The following is a 17973-nucleotide window of genomic DNA, read 5'->3' on the forward strand; positions in this document are numbered from 1 at the left end:
ACATTATACACACATTATTCTATAAAGAGGCAGCCACACCAAGACTATGTCGCTCCAAAGCTACATTTCCATCCGAGTTGTTCTCCAGTTGTGACCACTTACCAGACAGAGATCCACCTCATCCAAAACCCACACTAGAGCAGTTATTCTTAAACTTGGGGTCAGGACCACATGAGGGGTCCCCTGATTTAATCCCCTGAGAAAATCTAACCTCTATGATTTATAAGGACAAACATTTGTATATTCAATGAAGATTAAGATTATGTCTGTGCATTGCACCTGTAGCCTATGTTGCAGTGTTTTGGGGTTCATATCCAATCAGGTAGAGCATATTTCTTAGACTATTTCTTAGAATACACTTGGACGTCATTATTATGTGTTGGCATAGTGTGCGATCAAGTTTTTTGGGTTGGCGAAAATTCTTGATGTCAATTTGAGGCTGTGAGAAAAAAAAAGGTTTGGGAACCCCCGCATTAGAGGTAGTTTGGGAGACTGACAGTCAGGGGTGAGTGAGTAGGTGACGCTGACGCCAGCAGGTCTTGATGGAGAGGCACACACCTCCAGACCGTGTTAATGAGACACGCGTGTGCACTGACCCAAGCAAAGCCGAGGAGACTCAAACACCAGGTTCAGGAGCTGGTGCTGACCACCAGTAACACTTAGCAGCTGTTAAACACTTTTAGTGAGCTCCTGGCCTGGATCTATACAGACACTTCAAATGGAGGGTTGATGGGGGAACGGGGGGGATGGGGGGATGGGCACATGACACAACTGCTACTGGTGCTATACAGTCTGTTCCAAAGGTCAAAAACGAAATGTTTTTGAAGACACACTGTTTTAATTTAGGATCAGGCATTATGGTCACGTCAGTCGACTGCGGTAGGAAACCAGGATTTTGTTTTTTTCTAAGACTAGTTGGCTTTGCAATTGGCGTTCACAATGAATGTTCATGTTGGCCCATGGGAAGTTCATGTATTAGGGACTTGCTCTTCCGGGATAACCCGTGAACTGCCAATTGATGCTACCTATCCAGATGTGCTACTTAGCGGTTCTGCACATGCGAGATGTGCTACTTAGCGGTTCTGGCATGCCAATGCATGGTTAGGGTTAAGGTTAGGGTTAGCTTTCGAATTATGGTAGCATTTTCGGTGCTACACAGTCGATTCCCAAAACATTCGGCCTCCTGAAACAAATCTACTTACATATTCTGAAATAATTTTAACTATAGCCTACATAAAACCACTATAGCTACATAAAAGCAACCTACCCGACAAATATAGCTGTGTAGCTGGTAGCTGTGGAGTGAGCTCTGCTGTTGCTTCTATTTTCCCGCTCGTTTGTGCAACACACCGACCGACCAATCACACCAGTTGTCTCATTAGCGGTGTTGATTGAATTATTGCCGATGAGAAAGTGGAGTGATGTGCAAAGAGGTTGTGGAAAAACAATGAATTGACCTTTGAAAAGTATTTAAATATGTTTTTTTTATGTTGTAGGGCTAGGCCTATGGCCTGCGGATTTTTCGAAATGCTTTTGCTTCAATGTTTAGGAGGCCACTGGCTCTTGGCACAAGTTGATTGATTAAAATCATCATGTTTACCCCCCCTGTAGCCTAGGCTGTGGGTTTGTGGTGATTGGTATTACATGTAAATGTAAACAAACAAAACTATGACTATAGGTGAGCTTTCTTATTTAGGCAGGTTCAGGATAGAATGACCCACCTTCACTCGGTGTAAAACAAGGAAACAAGTCATCAGTAATACAATATTGATGTGCTTCTGCCCCCTTGTGGTAGTCTACAACAACACACATTTAAAGACACCAGTCGATGTGAATCAGTGAATCCACCACCCAAGTTGCAGTTCCAGCAACTATTCTTAACTATTCATAAGAACGAACACACAGACAACACTTTCGAATGCCATTTTAATGTCATTATCTTTTCAAGAATCTAATACAAATGCATACACATACATTTCACCTAGAACCACATATAACCACTGTCGCAATGAACATCACAACACAAATAATAATAAAAAAAAGGATCAGAAAGTTGGCTTTCAAGCTTGGGGAGGGTCAAAAAGGACCACATGCACACATGCACACATTCACACAAGTATAGACAAACACACACACACACGCACGCACGCACGCACGCACGCACGCACGCACGCACACACACACACACACAGACTTGCACACGGCACAATGTCCATTCACACATACGCACTCACTCTAATATGGGACTTTATAATACAGCATTAAAGAGGTGTGGCTCTAATGTTATGTGGAGGGGGAGGAGGGGAGGGGGTAGCAGTAGAGGGAGGGAAGGAGGGGGGTACCAGGGGGGGGGGGGGGGGGTAACAGCCAAAGTGTACATAAACACATATTTCTATACAGTTAAGCCAACTTTACTCAGTATAAATATTCTTCATCCAAAAGTCAGTGCAGTGCCTTCCTGCTCAGGCCTCTCCTCGTCTTCTATACCAATGCCTGGTCCACTCTACCCCCGGTCCACCTCAGACCTGGTCCACTCTACCCCCGGTCCACCTTAAGACCTGGTCCACGAAAAAAAAAACTGTTCCACTTTTACACACAAAATCACTTTACATCTGTTTTCTTTGCCTCGATTTTTTCTCTAAGCTTTACGTTTTTTAGTTTTTGTTGCTGTCACCCAGTACCTCAAAGGTCCAGCTGTGAAGTACGAGTTGTTTGAGAGGGTTGTTTTTTTAGTTTCCCCCCCCTAACCAATTGGAAATGCAGATATAAAAGAGAACAACAAATGTACAAGTGTTCATTTTTTTTCTTCTTCTCCTGATTTCCCTTTTCAAAAAGTCGTCGTCTGGTAGCCCGCAGCCGTCCTACTGGATCCCCCTGAACAGACACATAGCGAACACCATGGCGAAGAGCTGCGGAGAGAGAGACATTTACATCACATTTACATTTTAATCATCAGCAGACGCTTCTATCCTAACTTAGGGGGACGCTAAGGTTAAGGGCACACTAGTGGCGGTGTTCCCAGGTGGGATTTGAATCACTCATGATCACCAGTCCATCTCAGAGGAGGGTTGAGAACAGAACAGAGAAAAAAGAGGAGGGGTTGCTTTATCCACACGTACACGGTAGGAACAATTCTACTCTCGACAGGGCCAGAACTATACCATCATCACATCTTTAAAGGGCATGTTGAAGAGCAGAGGAGAGTGCTGGAGGGAGGAATCAGTAATGCATGGAATGGAACGAGGAAGGTTATCAAACACACATGCCGTTCAATGCATTACAATGAGCCTGCTTCCACTAGCCTCCCCTGTGGAAGATGTGCTTTTTATTACATCATGAAGTCATAAGAAGGACTTGCGGTTGGATTGCATACATACAGTGTACAGTGTCCTGGTTGCAGTACCAGCTCTCACCACCAGATGGGGCAATTGTACAACGCAAAATGAGATGACTTACTGCAATGTATTTTACCACTGCTGTTGTGTATGTGGGGGGATACAAAGCGAGCTGCATTAAGTTGCAGATTTTAAACCTCTGACTGCATCACTGGTCACACCCTCTGATTCGGAAACAGCTGGATGGATAAAGGTCACTGACACACTGCCAAACAAAAGACACTAAAACGCATACTGTACCTCGATGGTCAACACCACGATGGCCAGAGCTCCAGCCACATAGATGTACAGCTCAAAGTAGTCCACCACGGCCGAGTAACAGCCCTGCAGACAGACGGACACACAGAGAGACAGAGATGTGAGATCCACACACAGTTCATGAGTCAATAATATGAACGCACTTGAAAAGGCGCCGACAATAAAAATAGCATCAGAGCCGTAATTGAGTGAGCCTTTGAACAATGGGGCTGGTTTAATGGCTGGGAGACAGGGCCCCCGGGCTCATTGCTTTTTAATGAGGGCTCTTTGTGCGGAGGGGAGAGGCGGACGGACGCCTTCCGGATATCTCCCTCACATTGTTCCAGAGACTTGAGCAACAACAGGTGGAGGAGACCGGAGCGCCGGTCCTCTATCAGCTTTCACTGTAATTACATTTCACTCTGTAGGCAGTCATTATCGCCCGCTCACGCACACACACGCACGCACACACACACGCATGCACACACACGCATGCACACACAGACTAAAATGTGCATGCAAATGTACACAAAACATATGTACGCACACACACGGCGTGCACACACACACACACACACACGCATGCACACACAGACTAAAATGTGCATGCAAATGTGCACAAAACATATGTACGCACACACACGGCGTGCACACACACACACACACACAGACTAAAATGTGCATGCAAATGTACACAAAAGACATGTACGCACACACACGGCGCGCAAACACACACACACGCACACGCACCCACATGCACACACAGACTAAAATGTGCATGCAAATGTACACAAAACATATGTACACACACACACGGCGTGTGCACACACGCACACGCACGCACACACGCACACATGCACACACACGCACGCACGCACACACGCACACACACAGACTAAAATGTGCATGCAAATGTACACAAAACATATGTACGCACACACACACGCACGCATACACACACACGCACGCATGCGCATGCACACACAGACTAAAATGTGCATGCAAATGTACACAAAACATATGCGCACACACACACACGCACAGACACACACACACACGAGCGCACACACACTTGAACATAAATAGCTTAATTCTTTGCCTACACCAGCCATACTGTCTTCCATCTCTACATGAATATTACACATACCAAACCATCCCTGTCTTTCTCCTACATTACACCACAGCACACACAGTCAGACGCACATTCCCTCCACATTCCCTCCACACCCAGAACACAGAAAAGCACTAATCAGCCTTGGAGGAGCCAGCCAGTCCCCTTGGAGCGTCCTCACTCCAACCAGGGTCTTGTGCTTTAATTATGCTTTTGGCAGAGAGCTGGGCCAGTCGATAGTCTCATCTCCCACCAAAACACCCACACAGGGCAGGGGGAGAGAGGGAGAGAGAGGGAGAGAGAGAGGGAGAGAGAGAGAGAGAGAGAGAGAGAGAGAGAGAGAGAGAGAGGCAGAGAGAGAGAGAGAGAGAGAGAGAGAGAGAGACAGAGTCTGGGAAGAGTCTCATCTGCTACCAACACACCCACACAGGGCAAGAGGAGAGGGAGAGAGGGAGGGAGGGAGAGCTGAGGTCAGAGGGCTTGGGGGTGTACGTGGTACAGTCTGGTGGTGGTGTATGTGGTACAGTCTGGTGGTGGTGTGTGTGTGGTAGTTGTGGTACAGTCTGGTGGTGGTGTGTGTGGTAGTTGTAGTACAGTCTGGTGGTGTGTGTGTGTGGTAGTTGTGGTACAGTCTGGTGGTGCTCTGCTCACCTTGTTGTTGCGGAAGAGCATGCTGCCCATGAGGCACTCCTCCTGGCTGATGTAGGCGGCGTCTCCGGGGTGGCTGCCCCTCCGGCAGCAGGCGGACGGCACCACGTCGTTAGGGTTGATCAGCCTGAACAGGCTCTCCTCAAAGTCCTCCGGGCTGTTCACCCCACAGCAGTCAAACTGAGGGGGGGAGGAGAGAGAGAGAGCTCTGGGTGGGTGTGTGGGGGGTGTGGGTGTGTGGGTGTGGGTGTACTGGCCTGGAGTCTACTCTGTGGGCAGTGCATCGGTCCAGCGTTCATATTAACCTAGAAGTTAGGCGGTTGTATCTGGAGATAGTAGTCGAGGCAGAAATGTGAAATGGGAGGATGGGCTTGTTGTAACGGATGGAATGGAATAAGGAATGTCGTGAACTTAGAATGATAAGGTTCTATCTCCGTTTAGAATGATAAGGTTCTATCTCCGTTTAGAATGATAAGGTTCTATCTCCGTTTAGAATGATAAGGTTCTGTCTCCGTTTAGAATTATAAGGTTCTGTCTCCGTTTAGAATGATAAGGTTCTATCTCCGTTTAGAATGATAAGGTTCTATCTCCGTTTAGAATGATAAGGTTCTATCTCCGTTTAGAATGATAAGGTTCTATCTCCGTTTAGGGTAGTTCAGAGATATTGAGCGTCAACGTTTTTACATTCCATTATGTTTTGTGAGATGGAACCTTTGTATTTTTATTCATTACTAACTAAAAAATGTCAACATTTAAAAAATAACACCACACAGGCATTAATAAACACCTAATGGATCAGATTATGTAAAAAAACTCAATTTTGACCAAAAATGTAGATAGAACCATATAATTCTAACGTCACAATGTGTCGATACTGTTCCTCATTCCGTTCCATGCATTACAATGAGCCCGTCCTCCCTTTCTACCTCTACCAGGTGGAGAACCGCGAGAATCTTCATTTAATTTGACATATAATTGTGTGGTGGTGGCAGGGATAGGAGATAAAAAACAAAGCAGTATAATTGTATCTATTTATATCTATGTATCAGTAAATGTACATCAAATCTACCCCTCTCCCCCCCCCACCCCCACCCCAGCCCCCACTCCCCCCATCTAACGGCTCTGTCACTGATGGGATTACCTTTGATTTTGCGATCAGCACAGATAAACACAGGTGCCAGACACCAAGCCAACTTCAACTGGAAACTGTGTGTCAACGGTGAAATCTAATCAGAGACGTATTTGATAAGAGTTCAGAGCTCTCAGAAGGCTGTCTAATGAAATGCCAGTACTGTGTGCTACTGCAACATCCATACCTAAAGCGAGCGTGTGCTCCTTTGCGACTAACCTTCGAGGCAGCAGAGGTACTTTGATAACAGCAGAGGGGGTACCAGGTGGAGACCCGCTCTATCTTCATTTAATTTGACATAGAATTGTGTGGTGGTGGTAGGGATAGGAGATAAAAAACAAAGTATAATTGTATCTATTTATATCTATGTATCACTAAATGTACAGTGTATGTTGACAGTGTCTAATAAGCCCTTATGAATCATAGGGCACCATGAAAGGTGTAAGACACTCAGATGAGCCCCTCATCATCATCATCAGTCAGTCAGCCGCTTCCCACGGCTGTCAGAACTGCAGAGTCACTCCCCATCTTCGGTCGGAGACTGAAGACCCATCTCTTCAGGTTACACCTTAACTGCTCCTCCTGAGACACCTACTACCCCCCCAGCCCTGCGTCTCCTGAGACACGCACTTTTCCCCTTTACTGTGTCCCCTATGACATCCCCCCCCCTTGAACTTTCTCTGTTCTCCAGTGTCTATATATTAAAAAATATATAGATCACTGATATCACTGAGACTGCCAATGGCCCCGGGGCTGAGCTAGATTACTCTTCCTGCTACGACTGGTGGATTGATGATTCACTTTTCTTAGTCAAATATATTGATTGTAAGTCGCTTTGGAATAAGGCGTCTGCTAAATGCCCAAAATGTAAATGTAAATGTCATCATCATCATCATCATTGTTTCTCAGTAGGCTTACAGTAGTCATGATGGCGTTCCACGTGGAGGTGTAGACATCAGTGTTGTTGTAGCCCTGGTAGTGTCTCTTCAGCTCCTTGGTGAAGTACTCTCTGGTCAGCTACGGGAACACAGCAGCCAATGAGAAGAAGAGGTGAGGGTGACCATGGGTCGACTATGAGTGTTTGTTTGTACATGCGGTGACTCGGGAGTGTTTGTTCCTACGGTAATGTGATAGAAACATCCGTAAGAGTAGTGGTTAATGTCATTACGTGTGTGTGTGTGTGTGTGTTGTAAATAATTGATTAGATTTGAGCTGTAGCGGAATTAATTTTCTTTTGTTTTGTTTTGTTAAGACCGTAATGAGAAACGTGTGATACGTTTACTCGTTAATTTATTCATTTATGTTTTAGATCCGTGTCGGATAAGCCCACGTGGATTGGGTAACGTCATCAGGTGCAACGACACTCCAACAGGGGAGGCTGGCGGAGGTAGAAATCGGAGGACGGGCTCATTGTAATGCAATGGAATGGAATGAGGAATAGGAGGAACCATTTCCCATTCCCTCCCATGCATTGCAATGAGCATGTCCTCCGATTTCTACCTCCAGCAGCCTCCTCTGCACTTAAATAAATACAAATGTATCAATCGATCAACAAAACATGGACATTGATACAAAGGCATGTTGAATACAGCAGACTTACATGCTCCCGGAATATGAAGGCCAGGATAGCAGCAGCCAGCTCTGCCAGGAAGATGATGAGGATGAGCATGAAAAACTGCAGAGGGAGAGAGAGAAAGAGGGAGAGGGAGAGAGAGACAGCAAGAGGGAGAAAGAGAGAGAGACAGACAGATAGAGAGAGTGTGAGAGACAGAGAGAGAGAGAGAGGGCAAGAGAGAGAGAGACAGAGAGAGAGAGGGCGAGAGAGAGAGAGAGAGAGAGAGAGAGAGAGAGAGAGACAGAGAGAGAGAGAGGCAGAAAGAGCGCGAGAGAGAGAGAGAGAGAGAGAGAGAGAGAGAGAGAGAGAGAGAGAGAGAGAGACAGAGACAGAGACAGAGAGGGCGAGAGACAGACAGAGAGAGACAGAGAGAGAGAGAGAGAGAGAGAGAGAGAGAGAGACCGAGACAGAGAGACAGAGAGAGAGAGAGTAATGGAGAGGGATTGTCAGCAAAAGTGAATGCGAGTCACAAAAAATCAGAATCAAGCTGTGCCCACTTCACTCAGCATTAACTATGCAGGAGGCCTGGCGCACAGAAGGCAGAAGGCTTGACAAATACTTTATGTTTTCTGGTTTATTTTCCATTTCAGGCCGACTATCTAAAACGTGCTGACCAATGATATACAGACTCACATACTGTACAGGAGAATAAACAAACAAATAAAAACCCAAACTGGAACAGACAGTAGCGCACACAAGAGCGCATTGCACACGCACACACATACACACGCACACGCACACGCACACACACACACACACACACACACACACACACACACTGTGTGTCACTCACAAAGAGCAGCAGACACTTGTTCTCGCGGATGGCTCCACAGCAGCCTAGGAAGCCCAGGAGGAACAGCATGCCCCCCATGGCCAGGATGATGTAGACGCCGGTGAACAGCAGCGGGTTGGCCGCCACGATCTCCCTGAAGCCCGTAGGGTCCACCAGGACCCACACCCCCACCCCCAGCAGGAATGAGCCCCCCAGCTGAGAGAGAGAGAGGAGGAGGGGGAGAAAAGGGAGAGAGAAAAGAGGGAAGGAAGAGAGAGAGGGGGGGGGTAGACATTTAGACAGAGGGGGTGGAGAGCAGGGGGAGAGATAGAGAGAGAGAGAGAGAAGGAGGGAAGAATAGGTAAGAAGAGAGAGGGGGGGTAGAAGTTTAGACAGAGGGGGGAGGAGAGATAGAGAGAGAGAGAGAGAGAAAGAGAGAAGAATAGGTGAGAAGAGAGAGAGGGGGGTTAGAAATGTAGACATAAGGGGGGGGGGAGAGATAGAGAGAGCGAGAGAGAGAGAAAGAGGGGAGAATAGGTAAGAAGAGAGAGAGAAGTGGTTAGGAGACAGAGCTAGCCAGGGGATGGTGACTCAGAGCTCAGCGCCCGTACACACTGCACCAGACAACAGACCTCTTTGTTCCTCCGACTGTTAACCTAACAATTATCGGGTTCATTGTTTTGTGTGAAACACTCTGTTCAAATATCATTACATTTCACCGGCGGCGTACCCTGTGCTAGAAATGTAAGCATTGTCAGCAAACAGAGAATCGGTGGAGAGAGAGAGAGAGAGACAGAGAGAGAGAGAGAGAGAGAGAAGTTAGGAGATGAGAGGAGGAGTGAGGGAGAGGTAATGGCCTGGGAGAGTCTTAACGTCCCAGCAGGAGGTCGCTTCAGATAGGTTGGGGGGGGGGGGGGGGGGGGTCTCTAGCTAACCCCCTTTCCTCTACCTGTCAAAGTGAATCCCCCCCTCCCTCCCCCCCTCCCTCCCTCCCTCCCCCCCTCCCTCCCTCCCTCCCTCCCTCCCTCCCTCCTTCATCCTCCTCTCCATCCTTCCTTTCTCACTAAAGCCCCATCAGCAGACCCAGTGGGTGATTCTCTTGTGATTAAGAAGAGGAGTGTGGAGGGAGAGGGGGGGTAGAGATATGAGCTTGAGGAGCAGACACTCCACACAAAATAAATCCCCTTCCTGCGGTCTGTGGTTAATAGACCCGCCTGGCTTCATTAAGTCCAGGGTTGAGTCTGGAGACGGCCATTTTGGACCAGGGGAGGCTGGTGGAGGTAGACATCGGAGGACGGGCTCCTTGTCATTTGTGGAATGAAATGAGCAAGGGTGGAAGGTGACTATTGATGATCTTCTGGATTCTCAGCTGTGGTTTTCTTTGTCTTTTTCTTTTGTATGACATTGCGGATACTGATGTTTGTTATTTATTTATTTTGTGTTGTTTCAGTGTTAAGAACGGAAAGTTATGTTTATTTATTTATTTTGTGTTGTTTCAATATTAAGAATGTAATATTATTAGTACTGTGGATACTTAAGCAATATCACACGAGAGGGAGTGTGTTATACTGAATATCAGCAGGCCTGCGGCCTCGTACTTACGACCGAATCACAGCCGTGCTGATATTCAGTATAACAGCACGACCTCGAGTGTGATATTGCTTTTATACAACAGTTCTACAGCGCGATATATTAGTTAACAGTAATAAGCGACAACAGATTATGATTTGTTTGTTTATTTAATCATAAAAATAAACAAAAAATAGTTCTGCAACTGAACTTCAAATGGACTGTTGCCTAGTAACCTGAACACAAACATGTAGTCTAATTAACGGTCATTTAGTAGAACATCTGTGCGGCGGAGTGATACATATAGTTAAAAGTCCCAGTGCTGTTATACTGTATATCGTAACTCATGGAATGCCTCTTGTCCAATCAAATTACTTGGTCGGAACTAACTGTTGTATAATGTAATTTATGTATTAAGTAATGGATTATATAATTTAAGTATTACTGCTCTCACTTGGAAGTGACGGATAGGGGGAGGACATGATAAGCTTAGGCTTCATCCTACTCCCTTTCGAACAGTGATTCCAGTATTTTTCGTTATTAGTTTTTATTTTTTATCTAAAAATTAAATCATGTTCGAAATAAAGATTCATTCATTAATTCATTCATTCAAACACGCGGGCGAATTAAGAACCGTGCGGTCTCTCTCTGAGTGAAATGGTGTGAGACTGTACAATGGAGCCCTAATGACAAACACTGCTTGTTATTGAGCAGTTAATGACCGAGGTCATTCTTTGCCCCACTGACCACATTTATGGCTCTAGCCTTGGATAGCAGTGTTTCTGTCAGTAGTCTCTAAAAAGGCTTGGTTCTGGTTGACGGTGCATGACAGACGAAGAACCACACTCCCTACTCCCCCTCCCCCCCACCGCCAGCCCCAGCCCAGCCCAGCCCAGCCCCCAAGCCCCCGCTCCCCCCATTTAACGGCTCTGTCACTGATGGGATTACCTTTGATTTTGCGATCAGCACAGATAAACACAGGTGCCAGACACCAACCCAACTTCAACTGGAAAATGTGTGTCGACGATGGAATCTAATCAGAGACGTATTTGATAAGAGTTCAGAGCTCTCAGAAGGCTGTCTAATGAAACGCCAGTACTGTGTGCTACTGCAACATCCATACCTATTAAACATGTGTGTTCAACGCACGTGTGCTATAATAATAATAATCAGCATCATAATAATCATAATAATACATTATATTTGTAATGCACTTTACATAAAGAAATCTCAAAGTGCTACAGATTAAAAACAAGAAGAAAGATCAAATAATAAAACGAAAAACATTTTCAATTAAAAGAGGCTAATAAAAGGCTCTATTAAAAAGGTAGGTTTTAAGGCCTAGTTTAAAAGCATCCACAGACTGTGGTGCTCTTAGGTGGTCAGGGAGAGCATTCCACAGCCTGGGAGCAGCCGAACAGAAAGCCCGATCCCCCATGGTGCGGAGCTTGGTCCTGGGGGTCTTGAGGAGGTTGGTGGCAGTAGAACGGAGGGTGCGCGAGGAGGTCTGAGGGGTATGGAGGAGTTCCTTGAGGTAGGGGGGGGGGCAGTTCCATGGATGCACTGGTGGGTGAGGAGGGAGACCTTGAATTCAATTCTGAGGGAGACGGGGAGCCAGTGAAGTGATTTGAGGATGGGGGTGATGTGATCATAATTTGCGCACCCTCAAAGTATCCTAACAGGTACTTTGATAACAGCAGAGGGGGGTGGGGGGGGGTGCCTGATTGGCGTAGCTCACTAAAGCGCATGCCACGTAATCGCAGGGTCCCTGGTTCGATTCCGGTCATCGACCCTATCCTGCATGTCCTCCCTCCTCTCTCTCACCCATCCTTCCTGTCAATCGCTACTGTCTCTATCCCGATAAAGCAGAAATGCCCTAAAAACATATCCAAAATACCGAAATATTACTAATAATAACAACAACAGGCAGATACTTACAAAGATGAGGAAGTTGAAGACGAACATGAGGTACTTGATGCAGCTGAGACAGTCGCCCTCCATGGCTGTCCCCCTCGCTGAAGCTTCTCCCAGCCCCTGAGGAAACACACACACAGGCTCGTTAAGGTGGGAACTCTGCATTCATACATGCACACACACGTACATACTAGTTCAGTGTCCGCGATGAATTTGGCATTCACATACAGTACACACGGCGTGCCCTCTTCACTTGCGTTTGCCTTGCATGCACAAACGGTCTGTGTCTCTGTCAAGTAAATAATACAATAGGAAGCAGACTCACACTTTTTTAATGAGTTCTGGCCTGTCAGATTTACACACTCCTGCACACACAGGCTTGTCATGTCACCAGAACCTCATCCTCCACAGAAGACGCTCCTATAAAACCCTCCGGCGAGGGCGAACACTCTCTGAGCCCACCCCTGAACACCCCCCACAGGTTTGGATCATATACCCACACCTTCCACAATGTCACCCCAAGGTGAGGCGTTCATCGTCGAGCCTCCCCCAGGCTGTGACAGCTTCAGGAGAGGCTGGCGGAGGTAGAGATCGGAGGACGGGGCTCATTGTAAATGCATGGAATCGGGATGAGGTATGGTATGAAACACGCCCATGTCCTCCTCTGATTTCCTGCCTCCACCAGCCTTCCGTCTGGACAACTTAGAACAGCGTTGACTTTCTCCTTCATAAGTGACACGTGGATTGCATCCCAGCCAGCACCCACTCACCCCCCTCCCTCCCTCTCTCCCTCCCTCCTCCAGACAAACAGGGCCCAGGGGGGCGTTCAGCGTCTAAACGTGGACCGTATATTTCAGAGCATTGTCCTTAAAACCTTAAAATGCTCTGAAATATACCCCTCACCGTCCGAACACTTCATTAGGAACACCTGTACACCTTTGAGGCCCAGTATAGTGTTCCTAACACAGTGTTCAGTTGAGTGTATATTTCAGAGCGTTTTAAGGACGAGGACTTCATGTGCACCACACTGACAGTGCGGCACGAGAGCCCCATTAGTCCCAGGAGCCTCTCCCTTTTAACGTAATGAGGGCCAGAGGCCCCCCCGTTCCGGGGAGGGAGGGAGGGAGCCATCCCTCTACCTGACACCAAACACACTCTCTCTGATGAGGGCCCCTCTGGGAAGCACTCCAACCTAATGAAGGGAGCCTCTTTTTCATTAGGACAGCAACATGGGTGTCCTGCACCACAAGACCCACCCGCACCCCCATTAACCACCCCCCAATAAACCCCCACCCCCCCGGCACGCCCCCCCCAAAAAAAACAATGCCACCCAGCTCCCCCAATAAACCAGTCGTTATGTATAGCTGAAGCTTTACCTTGGGGAAAACACCCGGTGTATTCCCCCCCCCTAAAATATACAACGAGAGCAAATCTATGGGCCAGCTGTTCTATATTATGGATGGAGGGACTGTTGGAAAAGGAGTAAATGAATGATTTGGCATAAACTAACTGCTGCTGCTACTTTTTGGAGTTGGATCCGTCGATGTTTTTTTTTTTCATCGCCGAACTGGTCTGGGGCTTTGGGATGTTAGGATGTGTTGTGATGTTTGTCAAGGTGTGATGTGTTGTGATGTTTGTCAAGTTGTGATGTGTTATGAGGTATATCAAGCTGTGAGGTGTGGTGATGTATGTCAAGTTGTGATGTGTTGTGATGTATGTCAAGTTGTGATGTGTTGTGATGTATGTCAAGTCGTGATGTGTTGTGATGTATGTCAAGCTGTGATGTGTGTGATGTATGTCAAGTTGTGATGTGTAGTGATGTATGTCAAGTTGTGATGTGTTGTGAGGTATGTCAAGCTGTGATGCGTTGTGATGTATGTCAATTTGAGATGTGTTGTGATGTTTGTCAAGTTGTGATGTATTGTGATGTTTGTCAAGTAATGTGTGTATAATGTTTTGTGTAAAAAGAAAATGGAAAATGAAAATAAAATCTTACAAAAAAAAAGAACAGAACAGAGGCTGAGGAAGACGCAGAACTGGTCGTCTGAACAGAACAGAGGCTGAGGAAGAACTGGTGGTCTGAACAGAACAGAGGCTGAGGAAGAACTGGTCGTCTGAACAGAACAGAGGCTGAGGAAGAACTGGTCGTCAGAACAGAACAGAGGCTGAGGAAGACGCAGAACTGGTCGTCTGAACAGAACAGAGGCTGAGGAAGAACTGGTCGTCTGAACAGAACAGAGGCTGAGGAAGAACTGGTCGTCTGAACAGAACAGAGGCTGAGGAAGACGCAGAAGAAGAAAGAAAAGAAAGAAAGAAAGAAAGAAAGCCTCGTCTACCCTGCAGCAGAGGAGCTGGAAATAGACTAGGGCAACCAGACGACTCCACCTCCCTCTGCCAAACTGTAAAAAGTAAAAATGTCTTCCCCTCCCCTCCCTCCCTCCCTCCTTCCTTCAGACAGACAGACAGACAGACCTAATCTCCTAATCGTCTGGAAGTCTTACCTCCAGGCCTGATGTGCCCAGACGGGCTCTGACTGACACTCTCTCTCTCTCTGTGTGTTACGGGTGGTGGGGTCTTTTCTGTTGGACCTGTGTTGTGTGTTGTTGTTTTGTTTATTATTCTGTTTCAGTGTGTCTCTCTCTCTGTCTGTTTGTCTCTCTGTCTCTCTCTGTCTCTCTCTCTCTGTCTGTCTGTCTGTCTGTCTCTCTCTCTCTCTGTCTGTCTCTCTCTCTGTCTGTCTGTCTCTTTCTTTCTCTGTCTGTCTCTCTGTGTGTCTCTCTCTCTGTGTCTCTCCCTCTCTCTCTCCCTCTCTCTTTCTTTCTCTGTCTGTCTCTCTCTCGGTGTCTCTCCCTCTCTCTCTCTTTCTCTGTCTGTCTCTCTGTGTGTCTCTCTCTCTGTGTCTCTCCCTCTCTCTCTCTCTCTCTCTGTTTCTGTCTCTCTCTCTCTGACTCTGAGCAGCAGCGGTGGTTAAGAGCGGGGTTATCTATCGACCCAGGCTTTAATGCTTCTCATCCCAACAGGTGAGAGGTGGCCGGGCCCAGCGGGGGGAGTGATGGAGCCCCGTCCCTGGGCTGCGGTCTGGGACCTGATCTCTCCTCTCCTCTCTCCTCTCCTCTCTCCTCTCTCCTCTGGCTCACAGTCAGAGGGAATCACACTTCTGGGTAGCAAAAGAAGACTTTGTCTGCCTTGTCTGTGCCCCGGGGGAGGCTGGCGGAGGTAGAAATGGGAGGACGGGCTCGCCCCCCCCCCCCGGTGTGCGTGACTGAGCAGGAGGGTGCGGGTGCACGTTTCCCTCCCATTACTAGTTGGGAGCTCAAATGATTATGTTCCTTTCCTTCCCCTCCGCAGACCGGGGGAAATTGATTTAGAGCTGTGGTTAAATACCTCCCCTCAATCATAATGATACGCTTAGGTATTGATCATTCCTCCTGGCGGCCCCGCAGAGAGCTAGCTAGCGTTCTCGTAGCCGATGAGAGTTTTTAATTACCCCCCCCACCCCACCCTCCACCCAACACCCCCCCACCCCCCCACTCCGCACCCCCTGAAAGGCCTAACGAGGGCACAGGAGGTTTTAATTGAGATTTACATACATTAACCGCTCGCAGAGAAAGTGTCAGAGAGGGGTCCTCACTCTCACCCCCCCCCCCCACCCCTGCTCCTTCTGTTCCCTCCCAGGCCCCCGCTACGAACAATGAAGGGAAACACCATTTACTACAGAGATGAAGGGAGTGGAGGAGAGGAGGAAGAGGAGGAGGAGGAGAGGGGAGGAGGGAGGGGGTGCGTTGCTGGAAAACTCTGAAGCTCTGCACATCTCTCCGAGCCCCCTCCCCGCCCACTCCCACTCCCTCTCTCTCTCTCTCTCTCTCTCTCTCTCTCTCTCTCTCTCTCTCTCTCTCTCTCTCTCTCTCGGGGTCAAACCACAGTGAACTCCACAGCCGATTTTCTCGACGTGTTGAAATGCATCACTTGCTCCAGGTGTGTTTAAAAATGGAGAACGCTATATGCATGTAGTGGTGCGTATGTACACCAGTACCAGCAGCAGCGGCAAGGTATAAATCAAACTGCCACAGGACCCAGGAGAAGTGCAGCGTAAACAAACCGGGCTTTCCCATGACTCCCACAGGATCACAGATCGCCATCGATCACAAGTGTCTCTCTCTCTCTCTCTCTCTCTCTCTCTCTCTCTCTCTCTCTCTCTCTCTCTCTCTCTCTCTCTCTCTCTCATGTATTGTATGTTCTTGTGCTGCACTGCAGTATGTTCGCAGGGAACCTAGCAGCCTAAAATCTCTACGGGTGGCTTGTGCAGGGAGGGGGAGGGCAGGCCAGTAGAGGGGTGACAGAGAGGTGATCGTAGCCCATTATTCCATTCACAGACACAACACCAACACACACATGAAGCCTCTCATAAATATGGTACTGTGTACTACGCACTGACCTCGCCCCCAGGCTATTACACACAGGGCATAATAAGCCTGGAATAACAATGACTCAAACCTGGCCTTAGTGGGAGTACATTTCTGGAGTAAAAACACGAAAAAAACTGTCTATTTGATTTCAGCGAATCGCATGTCTGCGAGGCATAGGTCAGAGTCAGAGATGTGTGGTGTGTAAGCACTGGGGAGGGGGGGAGGGGAGGAGGGGGGAGGGCGGGGCGGGGTGGGAGACGATTGATGTGAAGGAAAAAGCCAATGGCAAAGTAAAGCCCTCTTTCGATCGGCGTAACGAAGGCCAAGTTTGACGCCTTTGCCCCCGAACCAGACCCCCCTCTCGCGCTGCGTTTGTGTGCAGCAAGTCTCTCCGCCGGAGGGAATAAATATGTGCACAGACGTACAATAAGCGCATACTAAAGCCTTGTAGATACAAATGCATTAAACATCAATGGCGGGATGGAAGACAGAATAACCAGTCGTCTGTTTTCGAACAGTGTGTCTAATTGACACAGTCTGCGGCCTGAGGCACAAACCATTAAACGCCAGCTCACTCCGCTAGAGCTTCCCCCCCATTACTGACATCATAGCATGCCACGGGGTGAAAAAGACCCATCTTACCCATCTGAATGGCATGTTTACTGTGTGCGGTGACTGGTACACGGCCAGTTTGGATGTTTCAGCACTGAACGGTAGAGGCATGAGACTGAACCAGTTGGGATCTGATCCCGAATCAGTCATGGTTATGAAGAGGCGGTAACCAGAGAGGGTTTTAATGATGACCTACATTCCTCCCTGCGCTGTGCTGGGGTGGTGTGAGTGAGTGAGGAGGAATCCTGGGAGACTGCCCCAAAACGAACCCTCCATTTCCCCCCCTAAGCTCTGACAGGGGTTGAACACTTGGCTGGCTCCACACAATTTGGCTCCACGCGATTTAGCTGACAGGCCAGTGATCATGTCAGCGGACAGTAATTATGAGAGGGGAAAAAGGGAAGACGTAGCTACACGCTGGGACAGTGTGTGTGTGTGTGTGTGTGTGTGTGTGTGTGTGTGTGTGTGTGTGTGTGTGCTGTCTTTAAATAGAACCTCCTTGGGTGGTTTCTCCTTGAAGTTGACACTTTCAGCACGATTAATGAAGTGTCCTCTATAACCCCCC

At 47.8% G+C, this 17973-nt stretch overlaps 1 protein-coding gene across 1 annotated transcript in view; it reads right to left on the reverse strand.

The window, feature by feature from the left end:
• Positions 1-2861: 2861 nt before the first annotated feature.
• Positions 2862-17973, reverse strand: part of tspan18b (tetraspanin 18b) — a gene marked incomplete at its 3' end in the record, with an annotated part of 21711 nt that continues 6599 nt past the window's right edge. Inside the window, exons 2-8 of the mRNA XM_080544988.1 lie at positions 12415-12510; positions 8929-9123; positions 8121-8195; positions 7439-7537; positions 5395-5571; positions 3636-3719; positions 2862-2909 (exon numbers count right to left, since the gene is read on the reverse strand). Of these exons, the coding sequence (XP_080401114.1) occupies positions 2862-2909; positions 3636-3719; positions 5395-5571; positions 7439-7537; positions 8121-8195; positions 8929-9123; positions 12415-12510 (774 nt within the window). The remainder of the gene's footprint in view (positions 2910-3635; positions 3720-5394; positions 5572-7438; positions 7538-8120; positions 8196-8928; positions 9124-12414; positions 12511-17973) is intronic.

This window comes from Nansenia antarctica (assembly GCF_963989245.1).
Source record: "Nansenia antarctica genome assembly, chromosome: 14".
Lineage (NCBI taxonomy): Eukaryota > Metazoa > Chordata > Actinopteri > Argentiniformes > Microstomatidae > Nansenia > Nansenia antarctica.